Source organism: Vanessa tameamea, chromosome 10 (assembly GCF_037043105.1).
Source record: "Vanessa tameamea isolate UH-Manoa-2023 chromosome 10, ilVanTame1 primary haplotype, whole genome shotgun sequence".
NCBI lineage: Eukaryota > Metazoa > Arthropoda > Insecta > Lepidoptera > Nymphalidae > Vanessa > Vanessa tameamea.
This window is the reverse complement of record NC_087318.1, coordinates 8,080,146-8,104,155: the sequence shown is the minus strand read 5'-3', so window position 1 is coordinate 8,104,155 and position 24,010 is coordinate 8,080,146. Positions and strand designations below refer to the sequence as shown.

Sequence of the window (24,010 nt, the reverse complement as noted above, 5' to 3'; positions counted from 1 at the left end):
CACACAGTATCTCGTTTATTTAAATGTAAAAATGAATGTGTTTTTATTTATCCTGATTCGGGTTTAATACCTAAGTTGCGCGCGAGTTGTATCGAATGACTGTTTAAAAAACAATTTAAAGCGGCATTGCGGCCCATGCCGGGTATTAGCTAGTTACTGATTTCATTTCAAATTATCCTTCAAAAATGAGTTTAGGATGGTCTATCGAGCACCCTAAACTGACGTGTCTCAGGTAATTGCGCCAATATTGCAGTTGACTTGGTACATGAAGGTTGCTAACTCCTCTCTACTTAGCTCCTTATCGAGTTCATGAAGACTGGAATTTGAAATGCTTCGTGGTGAGGTGCAGGAATCTGATCTCTCGGGTGGATGTTGCTTCCAAATCCAACTGACGTCTGGAACCTCCTTTACGATGGTGAGATCGGACCGATGATAGGACTGAAAATAAAAATAATTAAAGATTAGTTTATTGAAAGTGTAATCATTATCTTATTACATTTTAATATTTAAAACATTACTATCTACATATCATAACTGGCATTTGCACACGCACAACAATGTCCTTTTATATAAACATATGCTTAATTTAAGTAGGCTCTTACGAGCAATATTGAGTGATCATTTTATAAGATGCATTCAAAGCCATCGTAGATTCTATCGAACAAGCTAAAAACACAGTTGTTACTCTTTTCCAATAATGAAATTGCATAGCTTGAATAAAATAAAATAATTATATGTCCTGCATGAAATGAACGAATGCTCTCTACTTTTTAGAACAAACTCGACGTAAAAGCCAACTAAGATAAGCGTTCCTTGAAACAAAAAATCGCAACAAACAACAAAGATAAGTTATATAACAGAGTCGTACGCTTGCGTCGATTTACTTAACGATATCGTGGTTTGGAAAATACAGTTTTGTTTTCTTTTTGTTCTTTTTTTATATTTAGAAATAAACGACAATTTATTTTACTAATCAAATCTGGGAAAAAAATACGCCCTCAAATGACGCTACCTAATTCAAACGCTTTAATAACTCCGAAATATAATGATAATGTTATGGCAGTTTTAGAAAAACTTTTTATCTTTCTTTATTTTAAGAATCTTGCCCTCGACGTGCCATGGATTATATTTGTAGTAAAACTGTTCCGGTCGTAATTTTCTCTACCTTTCAGCTTAGGAATACGAATATCTACTTCCATTGAATACAAATGAAGTATCAAGTCAGGAGTAGAAGTAGTATTCATGTAATTGACTTCCCGTTGGTTGAATAGCTAGTCTTATAGTTAGCCAGCTATAGGGGCGCTAAAAACACTTTCCAGTCATATCGGATTACTGTCCTTTCAGATTATGAGAGTGACGATAAAGATACTCTCATTTGGGTTTATGCACACACTTCTATATAATCCCTTTCCCAATTGTGTAGACATAGCCACCTAATACAATTAGTTGGAATAATTTTATGAAGTAAAACCCAAGAAATTAACTTCAAGTGTAAATGGGAACGGAACTACGGAGAATAGCACACAGATGAGTCTTGTAATTAATAATAATAAATGAAAATCAAAAGTGTCAGAAAAACAAAAAAACCTTCTTAAAATTAATTAATATAACATATTTTAATTACTCTATTATTTTATTGTGTTCTGACATTTAAAATGAAGGATGAGAAAAATGGCGAACATAAAACTTGAAATAAAAAAAAACTCATAAAGCAAACAGGTACTTATTGCTCACATTTTTATATAATATCCATAATTATATTCATTTTGTTTCCCAAAATACAACTTTGCTGGGAATTTATTGAATAAAACATTGTTTAAGAATAATATAATATATATCATAATGTTTATCTTCGAATCCGCTTCTTCAATATAGGTACGTAATTATAATCGTAATGTATTTTAATTTAAAGTATTGTAATATTTCATTCTTTTTCACGACACATTCGTGTAGTAATTTTTGTTATAAAAATAATATTTAATGTATATTTTTAAAACTCGTATTATATTTAATTTATTACTTAATAACCAAAAAATAATATAAAAATATGTATATTATTTTTTGTTATATTTATGTGTCCACTTCACGTGTCTGTCTGCATATTTTTATGACCAGGTAGAAAACCATATTAGAAGTATTAACTCAATATAACGTATATTCTAATTATAATTCAACGGGGAAATGCTGCTAGCATTCCTGCCACCATTCCACGCTGTCAAGATTTATAGAGTAACAATTTTTAATTCATATTTGTATACATATTTAAGCACTTAATGTTATCAATTATTGTGTTAATAAATATAAAAAAATATAATTATACGTTTTAACTATGGCATTCTCATACATTTTAGGACGTTGGATATTATCAGGGATTTTTAGAAATTTATAGAAATCTAGCGTAATTGCAATGGTTTAATGTAGCGTTTACATATTCGTGTAGCTTATCAAAATATAAATTTAGTAGAAGTATTCATTATTTTTTCGATTTTTATATTTATATTTTCTATAGAGACACATTTTAGATTGTTCATATATTGCATCAAAATCAAAGAGTCCAAAAACAACGAAAATTTAAATATAATTAGTATTCAAGTAGGCTTAGTCATTTTAAGAGATATTGCCGGAGAGATCGGACAAGGAACTCGAAAAAATATAATTTAAATATCCTTTTAAATCTGTTTTTAACCGTCCAACCATTTATTTTACTTTTGACAGCTCGAGCGCCAATCGAACAGTGTTCCTAATGCATTACCAACTCCATTTCTTACAACCATCGGAAATTTTATATGAAGTTTGAATCGATCTTCCCCGTAAGCTGTAATCTTGCAAAATATCGAATATCGAATTTTGTTATCATTTTAAACCAGTTATTGGTCTACATAAACTTTTTCGCTAATATCTATGTTATTATTTTATCTTGTATTCAATTTTTTCATATCATACATGTACAGGTGTGCTTTAAATTATGAATAAAAATGAATGAAACCAACCTAACCCGTAACAATGCTTCTTGAACACATCTACTTACATTAAAAATAACGTATTAATCCTATTAGATATCTTTATAACGGAAACTGACAGATGACAGCCATTGTTTTGTAATGCACAAGAGCATACAAGCACTTCAATTCCTTGTTCCTTTAACAATTCTACTTCGTGCTATTTACCACTTAGGTCTTGTATACCTTGATGTTATAATATTTAAGTATGAAGGACTTCTTTCTGCTGTGTGTAATTTGAATATATTTTTTGTTCTTCTTAATAATATAAAATCAAATTGCCATTTCAATCAAAATATAATTCATAGTAATATCAGAAAAGAGTTATAAATGCTACTATATGCTAAAAGCTAAATTGAGTCTTTTATGTCAAGAATATACCACTACATAATATAAAACAAAGTCGCTTCCCTCTGACTGTTTGTACCTATGTATGCTTAAATCTTTAAAACTATGCAACGGATTTTGATGCGGTTTTAGAAGTTGGAGTGATTCAAGGGAAAGTTTTATATGTATAAACATTGATAACTTTAGAGGTTTATAATGTGACGTCGCAAAAAAAAAATTTTTTTTTCGCTTCCACTTTAAACCCTGGCTGAACCCTACGAGATAGATCAAAATAAAGCTGTGGACGTTCTATATAAAGACAATCGTAGTATATTTAGTAACAGCATTGAACCCGTGCGAAGTCGGGGCGGGTCGCTAGTTTGATATAAATTTGTTTTTAAATTTAAGTTGGCATAAAGGTGGCTATCGAATGTTCATGTTCACAATTGTCTAGGTTAAGGGAATTATTATACTGTCTATAAGTTAATAATCTATGTGAATTATGTAGTTTATTATTTCATCTGTTTGAGGAACCTCGGTTTATCATAAAAACGAAGAAAAATAAAGCATCTGACTTAAGTTACACAGCAATGTCACACTTTAGAAAATCTTATAACAGGTTTATTTTTAAAAAAGTTAAGGGCAAAACATTTTTAACGTACTTTAACATAAACTATAATTCAACTATTATTTAATTTATTTTATTACTAATATCATAGTACCATATTTGACAACTGTTTTAAAGTATTTAAAATTAATAATAATGTCAACATATAATTTCACATGCTAAGAATATGATTAAAATAATTCGAAAGCGATTCGATTAAATTGATTTATGAAAATATAATAAACAGAAATCGAAATTCATATTCCTATATGAAATCAAACTTCCTAAGGCATCCTCAAACCGCAACAAGATGTCATAAAGTAATTATAAATCAATAGAATCACTACTTTTAATGCGACAGTTACCCTTTTCTTCTTTCTGGTTCTGATGAGACGCACTAAAACATTTTCTTGCACATTATTTTTTATACTATCCAATATTCGATTATGTCCTTTAAACTAGACACAATCAAGCATATTCTGTATATTTGTAAGACTAACGTAGTCTCAATGACGACTATCACAAAACAGAGTGGCGCCAAGTCTTGTGCAAAACCCTTCGACGTATTATTTTTGGTGTCTATTTCAGAATTTCTTTCCTTTTCCTTAACCCGCTTCTTCAGACATTCAGATTATTCGCTAATATTTTCACATGTATGAGCATGGAGGAATATTTTCCATTTTCATAGACTTTGCCACCATAAAACACTTTAATGATTTCTTTTCCTTATGATATATTCCATCGTTCTAATCCTGATATACCGATGTAGAGCAATTATCGAATATTATCCCATAATATATTTTATTGAATCTTGAACCAGCCCATACACAAATGTGTTCAAAGAGCGACTTTCTTACAAACTCACTTACACCAAAAATATTTATATATCAAAATATTATTATTCTAATAATAAAAATGTTGTTAGCTTACTAATTTTATTTCAATTCTTAGTTGCGATAACGTAAAACAAATACATAGGTATGGTTTTAGTTTCTTTTTAAATCATTTTGACATAAAAAATATAATTTATTGCAACTAAATATCTTGTATACACATACGTACATAGTTGGCCCGCATAGTTCTATGCATAGAAAGACCTACTTGATATGAGTCGTTCCATGGACACAACTATGCGCAATATGCAAAACTATAAGAAATATTTGAAATATAAGTAGTTTTACTAAGTGGAATTTTCATTGTTTTGTCTTATCGATGACATACCGTAGCCACATAAGTATCATATTTACGAAGCAAACTTATTCAATGACATCTCCATGTTAAGTTTAATAAAAACATGATTATGCAATAAAATTGTAAAAGCTTAACTATTTGACTGAGTGACTGAATTCTGTCGGTGGTCAAATGTTTAAACGAAATCAGAAATAACAGTGGAGCTAACGAGGTTCAATAAAAGTTATTATATTTTGATAAAAATATAGCAAGACGTTTGGCTTTGCAAAATACGTAAAGCCGTTCAGCAGCTGATTTCCTCTCACATATCGTGTTAGTGTGAGTTTACCCACACACTCGTGCACTATATTAGACTTGATATTTTATTCATGTGATGATTGTTTAACATGATATAATTGTAGTGGATCTCACAATTGAATTGATTATGGTCTGTGTTTTAAGTTGAGCAAGGAGCATAACATCTCAACTTCTAGAGACTCCTCTAATCAAAAGGGGAACAAATAGACACATTATCTGCATTATCTAATGGACAGTTATAAAATCATTGATCGTGTTATTTAGTCAGAACATTATTATTATGCCTAATTAGGTACTGCAATACAAACCCATCATTTGGCAACAGGAAAACCGAAATTAATTTATTAATTCATATGCAAATATTCAAAGTTATACAAAAATTAAAACATAAAAACTTATACAATTAACAATTACTTAATATCATTTGGTTTGTAAACATTAATTTTATTAATATTATGTACATTCATACAATTACAATTACTGCATGAAAAATATATAACGACGAAAATATGTATGGTATTTAAAGATGCTGTTATTATTATGTATTTATATATATTTATGTATTACAGTAAAACGAACTTTTATTCATGAAAATAGAAAATACATGATTATATCCTCGCCTTAATGCCTACACTGGTGACAAGAGGGCTGGTTCGTTTTTTGCGGTCATGATTTATTCTAAAACCATTTTGACATCTTATTTGTATATAGTTAAAGACTTAATGCTTATTACACAACCAAAATATAAAGCTAGAGAAAGAGAAAGATATACCTAATATACTATGACTGATTCGACTTATTACCAATATTAAAAACATCATACCGACATTAAAAGACTATACACGCAAGCGTATCAGGAGACTGTTTATACCAACAGCGATACGACAGTGCTGACTCACTTCTAGCTCGCAAAATTAGGTATGATGCCCGTGACGATTCCTGGCTTGAATATGTGAAGTGATTTATGTTATGATTTTCACGAAAAATCTAGGGCACACACCCGAACTGCCCTTTTCTATCATTTGTAAAAATTTTCATTCAGAAATATGACCTATTTACTTAGTAATTACTAACTATCGAGTATGTTACACTCTTCGGTGACTATTTTGCCTAAACTAAACTAATATAATTCTGCAAGAATTACATTACTGTCTGGGTTCTTTTAATCTTTGGTTAAGATATACCGTGTTCTATCCACTGGACCATTTTAGCTCCAAATTAAAATATAGGAATTTCGGCAACCAATATCCTGCAATTGGATATGGAAGTTACGAAAACCAGATAATGGTTTTTGTAATATAAATCACGTTATAATTAATGTGCGCATAAAATGCGACCCTTAAATATGAAACGGCAGTTAGTTTAAAGGATTGACATTTCCGCCTCTCGACCTTTTTTCGAGGTAGTAAGTATAAAAAAAGCAAATTTTTTGTCATTGAAATATTCACGTCGAAGATATTTATTATGATGTCACTTTTCATCGTACCCGCCAATAAATAAAAGTTAAACAGGAGATTTTTTTACAACTTAAAAGCAAATTATCGTATCCCTCATGTGTAGTAATAGTCGAAAATTTGTCTTCCAAATTTTAAATCTTTGAGATACAGAGTTAAAAAAGGTTATAAAACAGGGAAGCTAAGATTTATTGTTTTGAAACCTCCTCGACCCACTTCGAGATTATTTTTTGTAAGTGCTCGTTTAAATGAATATCTATAAAAGGATCTAAAGCTGTAATTTCGAGTTTACAGAACTGCCTATAAGTATATCAACTTTCCTTGCTTTTTGTTTAGTGGATGTTTGTTAGTGACAAAAAATATTTGCTGTGATTTTATTGGGCGAGGCATAATTTTTAAACTCTATAATATAAAATATTTTTGGACAACTTTTACAAAGTTTTGGGTCTTTAGGATCAATAAAATACAATTAATTTATCTTAGAATTATTAAAATACTTTACAATAAGTCTATATTTGTTACTTTACTAACATTATACTTGTCTTCGTTCGCCCTCTGAGTATAGACCCTGTGATGTTTAGATTGGCAACAACATAAATACAGACGTAGCATACGGACGTTGCACGCTCTCTTGCAATGTAATGTCGCGTATACCGAGATTGCTGCGGACGTATTCGTCGTCCTACTACTTCTTATCAATAATAAGTAACACTTATAGATATTAACATTACATGCGTAATATTAAAATCGCCTTCATAATCGCCAAAAACAAATGTAAATAACAAAAAATGATGCAGTTAGATAATAATTCAAATATATCGAACAAAACAATTCTTAGCATTGCTATCGGGCGGTAGAATATCAGACGAGTGGAGGTACACAGACGGGCTTGCTCAAAGCCTTAACACCAAGGAAATTTATCTCCTTCCGTCATATTAGTCGTCAAAATACAGAATCTAATCTTATCTAGCAAAATCCGGCTAATGTAAACCTGCTTTATGTATGTCAATTGTTGAATAAATCGCGTCATCTACCTAAAACAAAACAAAACCATCTTCATAAAAAAAATCTATACGTATTTATATATACTTTCTTTATCCGGTGATTTAAAAGTGCCAAAGGCGTTACAATCATTTATGCGATATAAATAAAAGTATAAATCCTACTGAAGGACGGGCAGCGCATGTAACGTCTATCCATCCATCCATTTGTAAAAAACATTGTATTGTGCAAAAAACATTTAAATATCGCTAGCCTGAAACAAATTTAAAATGTTCAGAGTCGTGAAAAAAATAGCGGAAACATAGTCATAACCATGAAAAGAGACGAGGCGGGTGACTCAAATTTTTAGATATTTATATTCCATTTTGCATCTAAAAGTATATTTTATTTTGCAAACCAACACCAACTGACGCGCTGTGTGCTGTAACCCAAAGCTATAATGAATTTTATTTGCCTGACCTTACCTGCGCTATGGGTGGCGCGTCGTACAGTTGCGAGGAGGCGGTAGACAGACGCCGGAGCAATCGGGAGTTGGGAGGTTGCCTTTGACGCTGTGCAGCTCTTATCGCAACACGATGCCTTTGAGAAGCTAATATAGCGCTGTATGATCTTTCTAGCCGCGAGCCGCCTCGCCTACACCACTTCGACAACGTCACCTAGATAAAAAAAATATATGATATCATCAAAACCCAATAAATACAACAAAAAACATTTATATTTGTTTTTATATTTTTGATTCTGATTAATTTACTAATTTAAAGTTTTATCTTGTTAGACGTAGCAATAAAATATTTTTTTAAACGAATTATTTACAAAAAAATATTACAATTAAAGGTTTCGCAACATTAATTTGATTAACATAAAGATTAAAAGTGTAGTTAAGAAACCACATGAGTGTAAAAAGGATGTTTAGTTATACTTTATACAACGATAAATCGGCATTTCTTGTGTACAAATATTAAAAGTTCATTTGGTCATTCAAATGAATAAAAAATATATATTACTACACCGTGTTTTATATTATTCATGAGCAAAATAATAGACTCCATAACAAGTTGTTCACCCAAACGACCCAAAGTCAGAGCCTCCCTACTAAAAATAGATCAGATTTATAGTTGGCCTTCGCTAGAGGAAATGAGTTCAATAGGTCCCGCTCATGCCATAAAACGATGTCGATATATACTTACTACTATATAAGTCTGTAGAGTCTGTCTGTGCACTCAAGTTTTTTGTCGAATTTCGTCAAAAATATTCGTTTTATGGCTCACTGACTTTACCATTTTTGAATTTTTTATGTCTGTCTGTATGTCCCGGTATAACTCAAGAACGGTTTAACCGATCCTTATAAAACTTGGTATAAAGTAAGAACATTGGAATGCGCAAATGATAAACTATATATAATGCCGGAAAATTCATGGCAGCTATAACAAAAATACAATAATATAACAAAAGTTTGTATGGAAATCCGTATTTTTTTAAGTTAGAAACATTAAACTTTATTTTTTGGTTACTAATTAAAGAAAAGGATATACGTATTTAAGCCTTTCTGGATATTTTAACCCTAACGGGTGAAATAGGGGTTGCAATTTCGAATATAGGTTAGTCTTGAAGTCCGTCATTTTTTAAGTTAGAAAATTGGCGCGCCAATAATATATACTGAGGAATTTAAGACCTAGAAGAATATCTTTGATACCATCAGAATATCCCTTTAAATTCAAGAGAGTACAGTTCGCGCTTAAACTCTGCTTGTGATGACAATTGATAAAGCAAAATGTCAAATCTTTAAAATGGCAAGAGTAGGCCTAGGGGAAGATTTTTTTTCGCATGGACAGTTTCAAATAGCCTGTTCGAGAGTGAACTCTACGAGCCGTCTGGTTGATCTAGCCCACGAAAGTTGAACCACAAATATTGTCTTGTGGTATACAAAGAGGTCTTATATTAACGTAATATTTTAAATTATTCTGTAGATAATATATCAATTTCCACGCGAGCAAAGCCGCTGGCAACAACTAGTTATAAATAAAATTCGTTTAACTTATTGTCTACATAGAACATAAATAATAAATATATTTAATATATTTATATAAGGCAATCATACACAGAAGGATTTTTATTTGGCTCTGAACCTTGCCATTATAATAATAACTGTTAGCGAGTAACCCCAACCTCCAACACGGTGTTATATCATAATTAATAATATCACATTGCATATAATGGTTATAATCGAAACTATTTATTTTATATTATTATGTAATTATAAAATTATTGTTGTAATTAGTTGTTGTTAGTGAGCTAAGATGGCCCAGTGGTTAGAACGCGTACATCTTAACCGATGATTTCGAGTTCAAACCCAGGTAAGTACCACTGAATTTTCATGTGCTTAATTTGTGTTTATAATTCATCTCGTGCTCGGCGGTGAAGGAAAACATCGTGATGAATCCTGCATGTGTCTAATTTCAACGAAATTCTGCCACATGTGTATTCCACCAACCCGCATTGGAGCAGCGTGGTGGAATATGCTCCAAACCTTCTCCTCAAAGGCAGAGGAGGCCTTAGCCCAGCAGTGGAAAATTAACAGGCTGTTAATGTAATGTAATTATGTAAATTAGTTGTTTAATAATTTGTTAAACTTTAATTAATACTATTTTATTTGGCATACTATTTAAGACGGCACAAATACATACTTCTATTTTTTTTTAAGATTGATCTGTCACGATGATTAAAATTAGATGGTTGCGAGTGATTGAGAAATATATCTGTTGGAGAATTATTATCAAGCTTGAATTTATTTTGTCATCCTGATCTACTGAAATTACATAACATAATTGTACGAATGTCATTGTCATCTTCTCACTATTTACATCATTTAACCAACTGTAAAAATATTAAATGTCCGTCTAAGTGGGTATACCACACTCATAATTAATTAATATTACTGCTATCCGATTTTTATATAAGAGAAAAATATCCTTATATAATATCGTAATCGTATCAAGCGAAAATGGCGTAGTGATAAAAACACGTGCATCTTAACCGATGAATACGGGTTCAAACCCAGACAAGCATCACTCAATTTTCATGTGTAATTTGTGTTTTAAATCAACTCGAGCTCGTTGTTAAAGGAAAATATCTACATGTATCCTACAAGTGTCTAATTTTAATGAATCCAATACCCGCGTTAAAGCACCATGGTGGAATAAGCTCATAGCGAGAGGCAGCCTTGACCCAGAAATGTATAAATAAGAATTATAAATATATAATTTATAATATGGCAACGCATTGATTAGAACATCAACAACAATAACGATTTAATGGTATCAAAATGAAAATCTTTATTTAAGCCTAAAGCCTTAAATAAAGATTTTGATTTTGAAACCAGGTGACAGTGAAAGTCTCCTTGGACGAAGAAACACTTAAGTACTATGTGTCTAATTTGTAAGCCTATCTAGCTAGCTATATTGAATTTAAATAAAATGATAAATAATTTCCTTGCGTAATTATAATTAAAATATATTTACATTTAAATTTTCAAACTTCTATTTAAGCACTTCCCGCAATTTTTTAATCTTTATTAATACCTAGATAAAAAACAGTAACTATTTTTAAATTATAAAGTAAATAATTATCATTTTTCGTTAATGTAAATCTCTAGGATTTAAAATAACTTATTGGAGTTGTTACTACAAAATATATACCCTTGTATAATTCTAACATTGTATATTTTATTTTTTATCGGGCAGAACACTTATTATTTTATAATTATTTATTTGTGAACATTAAGCAACGTTGGCCAATACCAATTTTATCCGAGAAACTAATAAATTGGCAAGACTTATTCGAGTTGAACAAAGTGTGGTAAATTGAAAGAAATAAACAATAGTCAAAGATTTACAAGCCACGTACAAGGACAATCTTTTTAGAACTCAAAATTTACGATACACTCGTACTATACACTCTAAGTATATAATTACATGGGATGGTAAACATTCAAGCGGTTGGGCAAATGGGCCTCATGGGAAGTGGTCACCATTGCCCATAGACATTGGTGTGGCAGGAATTTTTACTATTTCTTACATAAGTAATGCATCCCCAACGTTGGGAACTGAATTGTCTGTCCCTTGTGCCAATATTTAGGTATATCATAATATGGCATGGTAATCATTGACGCTACCTCATATTCTATTCTTTATGACATAGGTAAGCGGGTGGGAAAATGGGCCACTTGGTAAGTTATCATCACTGGCCAAAGACATAGGTGACATTTATTATATAACCAATGCACCACCAACGTTGGGAACTGAGTTGTCTGTCCCTTGTGCCAATTACAATTAAAAAAATATATATTAATTTAAGTGTCTAATAAATTTGCCATATGATAAAAAGAAAAATATAGTTGAAGTCGTTCCTCCTTTCAGTTTCAGCTCGTTACACTTGGGAAGAATTCTACTAATTTATAACGGTTACATACGATACGTTCCAGGTTCTACTCCGACCTAACTTCGACTTAACCGCAACTGGATCGTTGTGTTAGTTGAATAGAGAAACAGCTAAATGGCAAGTATTATGTCGAATCGATTGCGATAAAGTGACAATTTGTTAGTAGAATTGTTCCCCTGGCTGGCACCCATCAAAGTGGAACATAGCACTCATTCCTCCCTATATATTTATGTACCATACCTCCGTAGAACAAAAATATGTATACTTTTTATTTAAAATATTACATACGACCGAATTCAACGTTTATACGAAAACCAATTATTTTTAGTAAAGTATTCGAGACAAAAATAAAAATAAGCTTTTAAGCCAGCTGAATAATTTAAACGAGATATTTTTAGTTCACTTTAAAATTTTCGTTAATCCGAACTACAAAGTGCAATATTTAAACTGAATTTTATTTCGTCTGTTAATTCATGAAGTGGATTCGAAGTCCAAGATAAGCTTAAGCATTTTATTTATAGAAGTCATTCGTTTTAATTTAAAGTTTTATAAATTAGATATACATACATATCAAAAGGAGGTTCAGTGTCAGTAGTATTGAATTGTCAGTAATTCTTGTATGTACTTATTTAGCTTGTATCTTACTTAGCTAATATTGTAAAACTGAGTGTATTGTTTATTTATTTATTATGCTTTCACGTCTTACTCAGGCGATCATCATAACCAGTCCTTACAAACAGATGAAGCAATGGTCGGAACCTAATCTTATATAATCTAAATGTTCCTCATGACTGTTATTCCTTTAAAAAATACATTAATCACTAATTTACCGAGTACTTACTAATAATAATCACTAAACGAAATAATAGACCAAGAAAGACATTTTTGTTCCATTAAAAACTTCTCTGTCATTCCGTGTAGCGAAATAACACAAAATGCAATAAATGTCGTGGCGGAAGTAAGCTTCGTATTTATTAAATTGTTTTTGTCTACGTTGGATGTTTATTCTTGTTGATTTAATAGTAGGCTTTTACAAAAATCAATGTTTTAAACTCATATCATGTGTAGAAAAAAATGATCTAATTTGATGCAGATATTACTAAGTGGACGAATAAAAACAACACAAAATACTGCTAGTATTTTGAATATATATCAATTTTAAATTTCTAGTGAAATCAAAATCGTGAAAAACTAAACAATCCATAATGGCATTTGGATGTTTGTCTTATGTAAACTCCTAAAACATTGATCCGGGAAAATTCGCCGGACCCGCCGGTTCTCAAGACGCCTAGTGCGCACTAGTACACCGTAACACCCACTAAAAAAACAGCGGTACCCTCTCCTTTTCGGCGGGCGTCACAGGATCACTTTCGTATGCTACCGTAAAGCCCTGACAGTCGACCCGCCTATATGGGGGAATTACCAGGATACTGAAAGCCCCCTAGTACCTGCGGCGCCTATTGAGGCGGGAAGAAAAGGTGTGCGAAACGTTATTTCCTCCTCCCCGGTCTTCTTCGGCGGAACAGATCTGCAGCAGCGTCAACCTTCCGCTCCCGTACCGCTGCGTCCTTCTGCGATATGACGTTTTCACATAAGGAGCGCATTTCCAACCAACACGCCTCGCTGTCAAGCATACCGTTGGTGACACTCGGCAGCGAGATCTTCCTCCCATCAGACTATCAGGGCTTGCTGGGCCCAGCCCGACCTCCGCCGACCTTGGACGATCGCCGCCGTTCCTCGCCTCTGTGCGGAATATCTCTGCGAGCACCTCCGCCTGAAGTTCCCAAGGTGGATAGCCCGCAAGAAGTGTGTACCGTACGGTACCCTCTTATGCCTCTCACCGCTATGACCCTTTGCGGTTTCCGGAAGTGGGCCCGGGAGGGCGCAGTGAGGCCTTCTATCCAAACGTCTATGTATGTCCTTATTCTACCCATAAGAAACTGAGACGGGTAGCCAGTATCATATTAATAATAATGTACGTTCAAACTACACAACTTATGACCTTCATGAAATAACTTAAAAAATAGAATCCGTTTATCACTAATAATTACAGATATTATGTACATATTGTATATTATATACATATACATACAAAAATATATTACTGATGTGGTAATATTGCGAATCACCAACCGTGTGTATATTTCAGATAAGCTGATAAAAAATTACGCTTTTATTGCTCAACTATTTTAATGCGTACTTCTAGCAAATTACCTCTTATGAATATATTACTAAAGCTATTCTATAAACAATAACAGTAAATACCCATAGTGAACAATGAGTCATAATTTACTAACGACAAATTGAAGTAAAGCGCATAATGTTTCAACATTAAAAATATTAGTAGTTTTACATACAATATTTGTTTTATAAAAAATATTATTATTACAGAACAGAGTATTTTTTTTATTTGAATGATATATTAAACGAGCATATTATGTCCACGTCCGTTAAATGTCTAACTTACCTAACAGCGGACCGCGAATTCAAGCGCGTGAGCGAATCCAAGTAAAATGAAACTTTCAAACTTTGATGAATATCGTTATTACTACTCGTAGTTACAGAAAGACGGTATGTAGTCTTGATATAACAATATTATAATTGTGTAATGAGTTACATATTCTGGGGTATTAAGTTCAGGTGTTTTGTTAGATGTGTGCATATCTCCAAAATGTCTACGGAATAAGTCTAACAATATGTTCTTTGACACGGTAAAGCTTATTAGTACTCTGTCGATTGTTTTTTTATAAATTATCATACTTTTTATTTACAGTATCCAATCCCCGAATAAATTATATATATATATATATATATATTTTAAATTACAGTAATATTGTTATTAATTGTACATACTTTTATTTATTTTTTTAACCAAAAAAGTATTATTCTTATTTATGTTTTTAATTGAAGTACATACTTGCAAGCATATTATATCGGCAAATAAGTGTCGTAGTACTTATACCGCCCAGTTTCCTTAGGGATGCAATTTACTAATAAAGAAAAGAGTGCGCTTAGCAAGAAAATGTTAATGATACATAAAATAATACCAAAATTGGTATGAGTCGTATTTTTATAGTAAAACATAGATCAAAATTTGTTCATTACCTAAAGATTACAATTCGGGGGAAAATCTTTGTCGTCACAGCCAGTTTATCTGTTTCGTAGCGAATATATTATTTATGGTTGTACCTAATTTGGAACCGGTGATTTATTCCAAATTATCCATAAAGCGTATGAGACTATTTTAATCTATATTAAACACCCAAGGTAACTAACATATTGATCAGAATAAGTATTAATAATTAATTAGAAAAAAATGCTTCGCCAATAACCCAGTTGTTTTTTACTAACGTGTTACAGCTAACAATAGTTATAATGGGTATACCTTAAAAGTTAAACACGTGCTATACTGAACTTTTCTTAAAGCCTATTTAAGACATACAATTTTCCAATACATTGATATACCTCCTATGATTAAGTCAGCGTGGAAAATATTTGATCCATATTCAAATTTCGACTCAAATCAATTTACATTTTATTCATTTTTTTATGACATACTTTATTAAAATAATAAATAAATAAATGTTATAAAATGAATATACCTATCTACTAAATATTTTATTCCTTCGAGCACGCTTCATTTTCTTTATCAATAAATTGTAGCCGAGCGAAACTGGAACGGGTCGCTAAGAATACGGGAAACGGCGTCGTTTAAAAGAGACAAATTAAGAATTATCTAGTTTTCACTCAAAAAAACCCCAACGAATGAAATACTTCCTTCTTGATTAAACTCTGCTTTAATTGTATGGTATTATATAAGTAAATTATATTTTAATTACATGTACATTAAATATTATTTTATAAATATATAACAGGCTCGATGTATGTGACCAGTATAAACGATATAATCAGATAATTTACTGCTTAATATTATATAAACTAAACTCGTATTTTAAAGCAAATTAAAGCAACGCCTCCCTGCATGCCAAGCGTCGTATAAATATCTGGAGATGAGTTCACACGTTGGTCTTAGCATTGGTATTAACATAAGACGATAATCTTTAATTCTTGGTAGAGATTATTCTAATGTTATGTGTTACTAAGGCGATCGTAAAGAGTGGAGAAGGTCTGTCCGTCGGTCGGCAGTCGAGATAAGCTTAATGGTTATTGTTCACAATATGCTAATGAATTAGTATAAATCTCTCAATAAGTACGACTTTTCTATACAATTACATTAAACAATTAAATATTACTCTAAAATGCCTATTCCTTATAAGTTCTGGCAGGGTAGAATGCAATAATCGTATCTTAAATGATGTGAAGATGATGATGTCGTCCTGACCGATTTCGGGCACGTCCAATCTCAAGGGAGACCAGGAAACGCAAGACATATTATTGCACAAACACAGGTGCACTCTCATAATCCAATAGGACGGGAAAGAGGAAAATAGTTTATAGTTTAGTACTTTGATAGATTTTTTATTAAGCGGATCAAGAGCATATCAGCATATCAAAACAGTGGCGGGGGTTTACCCGCGGCAAAACCATTTTCAAGGCGGTTAAGAGTAAAATTCTGCCAATATTTTTTTTCAAATTGTGATGAACCTAGATAAATACGATAAGAGCTACACTATATTATTATTAATCATCAGATGAATTATTAAACATTACGTATCGCTCGTAACGATTATATTGTAGTATTTCACAATCATTGTTCCCTGTTCGTTTTTCTTTTGAGAAATACATAAATTTAATGTTTATTTATTCTCACGTTATTTATCATACTAATTTAAAGAGTAATTTGTTCGTGTATCTATTATATATAAGTGTATCTATTTTTTGTGTTGTAATTTATTTTAATAGTATATCCCTGATGTTAAAATGATAATGTTTTGCTCAATTCATGGATGTACAATTCTAGGAACAGGTAATAATTGTACTGAAAAACTACTACGCACAAAAGAGGAAGATGTTTAAATTATTAATTTAGCCCTTAATTGTCATTAATCTTACACATATCAAATTTATAGCTAAAAAATACAGAAACATGCTCGGTTTATCAAGTAATTACAATGTTTATATAATACCGTGTTGTAATTACACACCTATCTACACGTACATATTTATAGCAGAACGTTCTGCAATAATAAGATAAATTTTTAAAATATTAAGTGAAATTTAATTTTAATTTTTGAAAAATATTCTGATCTTATTTTCCGAGGTTTCCGAGGGCGTTTCGGTTGATCTCCGGCACATTGATAGATTTTTATAAAAAGGTTCCCATATAAACAGTTTATTTGTGTCTCAGATTTGCTGAAGATCAGTTTATCCGAACATTCCATGGACTCGCGCACTTCGCTCCGGCTACAGTGGTGATACGGCAAGGGCGAGATCTAATTAAGAACGAGTACCTTTACATTCTTTTGTCAAACAGGAGTGTAAATACTGCCAATTCCTTGCTACACTGCCATGTTTATTCTCGGTCCTGAATTTCTTAGCTGATGAACTCCGGGCTGCTACTAAGAATTTTTAACACTAAATTAAGTTTTCGGCGAAAATAAATGTGAAGTCACTGGAATGTTGAGAGGCATATGATAAATATGTGGTCATCATTTCGGAGCCCGAAAATAAGCAAGATTGATAGTCCTCAATCAAATTAAGATAAATTGCGTCTTTGTCATTGAGAATCAGTAACAAAAGATAATTTGATATATTTTTAATGATATTAAATTATACCGAAACTTAGAAATGTCGTGATGGATTAATGTTTTATTTGATTATACAAAAAATAAGGTTGATAATTTTTTAAATACAATTAATCATTCGCTGGTCTCCCGTATTCTATAAAATTGCAGGAATAAGTAAGCGGATTATAACAGTTCGCCTGCCTGCCGCCAAGCCACTTAATTTAATGGTAATGCTTTTGCTTGTGGTTTGTTTCCCGACATCTTAGAGTTTGTAGAGTTGCTAAGCGCTGATGGTATTAATAGGTGCGTTAAACAAGAAAAATCATAGTCGGATTTTCTTTACTCTGCCTAAATGCACTTGGCTATAGTACAGTATTATATATAATAAACATATATTTGTATCTATATATATAAATATATTTTATGTACGTCGATAACATGTAAAAAATGCCATTCAAACTGTAAAATTGTAAATGTTACGAAATATAAATTGGGTTTATTTTGAAACCCCTATTGTAGAATATTTTTATTTGATTTTTATTGGATTTGCAGCTTATAACTCCAATTAGATCGCCCTCGGTGTCAGTTTAATAACAAAAAAAAAAGTCTAAAACCGATCCGAATAAATTAAGAAAACTAGCGAATAAATTAAACTGTAATCTCGGTTTTTGCAATCGACTACAAAAATGTTCAAAAATAATTAAATAGACATTAACTAATCGAACTGCGCTTATTCATTAAAAACTCACCTTGAAAGCGTTTCTGAACTTATTCGACATGATGTTGTATAGAAACGGGTTAATCGCCGTGGAGAGGAAATAGAGAACTCCTGACAGGTAGGTGAGTACAATGTATACCTGTTAACAAAAACGTGTATTAAGATAAAACAAACGAATAAATTACTGAAATAAATATTCAAGTCTGAAAACTGGTCTTTTATTTGATAATTTACTACATTATTTAATAAATATTGCTTATATATTATAATTATCTAGTGAATATTCTTATATTAATTATTTAACGTTATTTTATTTATATTTTTTCAGTACAATGACGTTAACTTTATGACTGCAATGTTTGTTTGTACCGAATAAATATTGTCTTGTTCTTATGCAAAATGATCTGTAGTAGAGTATCTTTACAAATGCAATAATAGAATAGTTGGCAACTAATTAGACTAATATGAGATAGCTCAAATTATATAGAAATAAATTAATGGTTCTTATTCAGGTATTACTTAGCTTCGTAAAAGAAGATCCCAATATCACGTACCTAATGAAAATATACTGCGATAATTTTTAGGATTTTTTTTTAGGAAATTGAGACCGACCATATATTCTCACTGAGTGGTAACAATCATAAAACATATATACTTAGTGAAAGGTTACAATTTGTTATTTGTGTTATTAAATAAAATTTACATGAATATGTAATAGAATGATTATTATTTGCTTCAAATGCTGTTCGGTTAGGGTATTTTGAACCTTCTTTATGCAAAAGCAATCCGATTAATTTATTGGATAAAAAGTCTGTTTCAATTTCAAAATCACCATATCAAGTGTCTTTGTAACTGTGGCTCTCAGTGAGACCTGCGCCGTACAATAGCACACATAGGGAACAAGTTTGCGTAGGTGGCACATCACGTTGCTGATTTCATTCCAAGAGGTTGAATCCTCATCGCATAATAATCAAGTAATTTCATACAATAACTTCGAATGTTATTTTTATAAATATGAAATTCAAGGAGAATATATTATTCTAACGGATTAAAACAAATTAAATATAAAGTATTATTATTATATAATATAGTTAGTCCTTTGTCTAACTACATATTATTTTTCTGACTGTGCAGTAGAATACCAGATGAGTGATACCAACCCAGATGGGTCAATTCTAGTAAAACTTTATCACTTATAACTTTACTATACGATAGCTGCACATAAGCGATTATGTGCAGCTATCGTCCCATAATAACCGAGAAAAAATCGGCTTATGCTATATAAGATATGATATATATGCTATTTAAGCTATATAAGATATGCACCACGCTTTATTTTCCTATATGTTTATTTAAATAACTTGTAATTTCTCAGAAATCACTGATACAAATTGTAAAATGTTATACTCGTATATTTAGAGAAAACGCTTAAAATTAATGTTATAATTTTTGATAATACTACTGTCAGAAATAACTGTGTCACAAATGGAATAACGATATCAAATATGAGGAAATGTGTGTATGCGATAATACAACTAAAGACTAATTTTAGTAATATTACAAATATATTATTTGCTATTTCCTGTGACGATGTTTCCTTTACATATGTATATATATAAGATCACATCGGGATATATATTGCAGCCTTATAAGCCGTTGACTGCTTCCTTGGTCATATAACCGTGATCTAGGAAAAAATAGTTTTGTGGGATTCTCCCCCACCTAAAACCTCTGTCATGGCCGACCGAGATTTAACTCAGAGGCGGCGCTGTGGTATCTATTAAGGCTGTGCGAGAGCTGTCTGGCTCAGCTTCTCCACGTCTAGTGACTATACTTGACGAGAGAAGCAGTAAACAACATAATAAAGTCATACCAAGAATAGAAAAAACAACAATAGGAATAATAAAATAAAATAGAAAATTAATGTTACATTGTTTGTGTCGTATACATTGCTAAATCAAGCATTCAATTCTTGTTAACACTTGTGTGAAGGTTTCTGGCGTATCGGATAAATATCAAATGCTTGTCTGATATTAGATATTTTTATAATATTGTTTTATATAAAGAAAAGACAATCCATACCTTATAAAATGTATCAGTCGGATGCTCTAAATTTTTTCCATAAATAGCTATCAGCCTTTGCACGTGGAACGGTGCCCAGCAGAGGAAAAATGATAGCGCCACAGCAACTGAAATTAAACATAAATATTTTAGAACACAAAACATATATTACGAAATTACTATTGGATAAACTTAATTACATAGTCATATCTATTAAGAGCTAGTGGACTTTATCGGCCTGTAAGTTAGTAGGTATGCGTGGTTTATAACCGTTTATATTTTTTATTCCCGTTAATTGATTTTAATAATGTTGCCATAGCAGTAAAAATACAATGCGTGTCAACTATTGTAATTAACATTGTATAGCGACTATTCACAATACTTCGTCTTCTTATATATCAATATACTTAAATAAAAGCGAAATACCACTCACTTATTAATCACGAAATCTCAAAAACGATAACAACTACAAACTTGAAATTTGGCAGGTAGGTTACTTATAGTGTGTAGACATCCCCTAAGAATTTACGAAACTCCACCCCTAAGCGGGTAAAGCGGTTGTTGATGGTTTGTATGAAAGTTCTATGTTTTTGAAGTAAGCTCTATAGATGGTGTGGTGGAGTACTAATAATTTATATTTAGAAATCATACCATTTTGGGCTTAAAATAGAGGATGCTAATTTAGAATATACCTAACGATGATAACAGTGCTATTCTATAAGAAGACACTTCGTTTCTCAATCGTGAAATGTTATTTTGATGTGTGTATTAAATGTTGTAATATGAATTAAGCTGATTTTTGTGATTATGCGATTGCACATAAAAAATCGGTTATGGTCTCATTTTGAAGAGCTCCAGCCATAGATGTGCAGAAAAATAAAGAAGATTTTTGATTTCATTTCACTCAATTGTTACGATTTGACAAAGAATTAATTTTAGAGAGCGGAAAAAGTTACTGGCCGGTTAGAGAGTGGTACTACGGCTGTATAAAAAAAAAATTAAAAACGTTTACAAAATTAAAGTAAATTGACATTGACAAACTCCAATTCTAATTGAACTAATGTATACTATTTGACATTAAAAATTTAATTTAAAAAGTTTTCATCGTTTTGGCGGCAAATGTAGACGAGTGACTTGCAGTTTACAATGAAATGAAATTAAAATAAAACAGGTCATGTTCGAATTTCCTAAAAAATCTTTTGAATAAACGCGAAGTTAAGTTATTATACACACCAGTATTATATTTAATGTCACTAATTCTTTCGGTCGTTTTTCTTTCGTGTTCCGCGATGAGTTGGTAATTGAATTTGTTCTTACAGTTTAACTCTACGATAAATATCGGTGAGTAACTAGTCACTACTCAACTTATTAGTGAGCATAAAAGTTTATAGTACACATACTGTTTAATGCTTATGATATTTTTTTCTTACAATATCAAATAAAAATTTAATTACTATCCAGAAGTATTATTAATTCCATCAAAAGATTCCGTTTTAAATGTGTATACTAGTGTATTACTCAATGTCTGAGCTGTATATGAAGCATATGTAAAATAAGTTTAGTATTAATTTCGAAAAATATTCACTTACATTAAACACGAGAAATAAATCAAAACAAGACCGACCTTATTACGAAGTTGGTTATAAACACTGATACATTTAAACATAAAAAGCGGCCAAGTGCGAGTCGGACTCGCCCATTAAGAGTTCCGTAGCAGCAAGTAACAAGGTTTATGATTATGAAATTCAATTTTTATTTTTATTGAGTTGATTTAATGAAAGGTAAATTGCGGTTTAAGATTTATGACGTATTAAAAAAAACTACTTACTAGATTTCGTTCAAACCAATTTTCGGTGAAAGCTTGCATGGTAATACATCATATATTTTTATAGTCTTATCATTCTCTTATTTTAAAAGTTATAGGGGGAGGACACATATTTTACCACTTTGGAAGTGTCTCTCGCGCAAACTAAAATGATATTAGAAACCTCTATATCATTTTTGAAGACCTATCCATAAATACCACACACGATTGGGTTTGATGAAAAAATTTTTTTTGAGATTCCATTTATTTAGAATAAAAAATAATTGGGCGTATCTTTTTTTATAGCACTTAGGTAAGGGTATTGGCAACTGGGCCACCTAATGATAAGTGGTCACCACTGCTTATAGACATTCGTACTTTTAGAAATATTAATAATTTCTCATATCTCACATCTCTCATCGTAGTTACAATGGCTCACTCACGCATCAAACCGGAGCACAACTATGTGTTGTTGTTTGGCGGTATGATGATTGGTTTGTACCTACTCAGAGGTACTTGCACAGAACCCTACCACCAAGTTAAATTGAGTAATCTGCAATAAAATACGAATTACAGTATTTACAATTAGCATACACAATAAAAAAAATACAAAGTTTACTTACCTAACATTCTAATGACCTTTCTTTGTGATGCACCGTTTCTGAACCGCGGCGCTCCATTAAAGCGCTTACTCTCATCCGAAGGTTTTTTTACAATATGAAGGATATGTGATGAACGAAGTTTGACACCAATCAACGCGTACAGCACTGTGATCAACGACATCGGTACTACGAAAAACACAAAACTTGACGTAACGAACACTTGATGCACACCATGACCTTTCACGGTGCAGGCACTAATATTTTGACCTTTCTCACTATATGTCACTACACCGAATTGCATAGCTTGAGGCACGGCCGCGCAAAGGGCACAAATACAAATGAGTATTATGTAACGCACGGCTCTGGACGACTTGGACATCGTGTGTGATATAAAAGGGCGACATATTGCAATGTACCTTTCCACTGTGAATGCTGTTATTGTTAACACTGTTGCGTTCGCAGATGTTTCTGATATAAGTCCAAATGTTATGCATACCACTTCACCGAGAGGGTAAGATAGTGGTTTCCATAAGCGGTATACTTCTAGAGGCAATCCGCACAATAAAAGAAGTAGATCGGAAATTGCTAGACTGAATAGGTAGAAGTTCGTGGCTGTATGCATCGATCGATTCCTACCGATCACAACACAAGTGCTTATATTTCCTAGCACGCCGGCAATAAAGATAATGATGTAAATAATTGTGAGAGGAATGATCACATTGAGCGATTCGGGCTCCGAGAAACTGGAAGTTTGGTCAGTTCCATTCGTTCCGTTCAGCAAATATATTTCTTCGTCATCATACTCCATTTTCATATCACTAAAA

The 24,010-nt window shown here is 31.7% G+C and overlaps 1 protein-coding gene across 2 annotated transcripts; it reads right to left on the bottom strand.

Moving 5' to 3' along the window:
- Positions 1–5: 5 nt before the first annotated feature.
- LOC113391899 (pyrokinin-1 receptor-like) lies at positions 6–24,010 on the bottom strand. Of its 2 annotated transcripts, none has more exons than XM_026628031.2 (5): positions 23,208–24,010; positions 20,802–20,908; positions 18,751–18,858; positions 8,342–8,533; positions 6–438 (listed from the first exon to the last, which is right to left on the bottom strand). In XM_026628031.2, exons 1-5 carry the CDS (start codon positions 23,998–24,000, stop codon positions 229–231), a joined length of 1,410 nt encoding a protein of 469 aa, XP_026483816.2. In that variant the 5' UTR covers positions 24,001–24,010; the 3' UTR covers positions 6–228. The 2 variants fall into 2 exon arrangements, with proteins under 2 accessions (XP_026483816.2, XP_026483823.2); XM_026628038.2 differs by having other exon boundaries at positions 267–438; positions 8,337–8,533.

Excerpts from the sequence above, each read along its gene's own strand:
- LOC113391899 (XM_026628031.2), bottom strand. The coding sequence starts at position 24,000 with ATGAAAATGGAGTATGATGACGAAGAAATATATTTGCTGAACGGAACG. Across the intron at positions 20,909-23,207 it reads AAAGGTCATTAGAATGTTAG|TTGCTGTGGCGCTATCATTT; the intron begins GTAAGTAAACTT and ends GTTTAATTTCAG. Across the intron at positions 8,534-18,750 it reads AGTTCAGAAACGCTTTCAAG|GTGACGTTGTCGAAGTGGTG; the intron begins GTGAGTTTTTAA and ends TTTTTTATCTAG.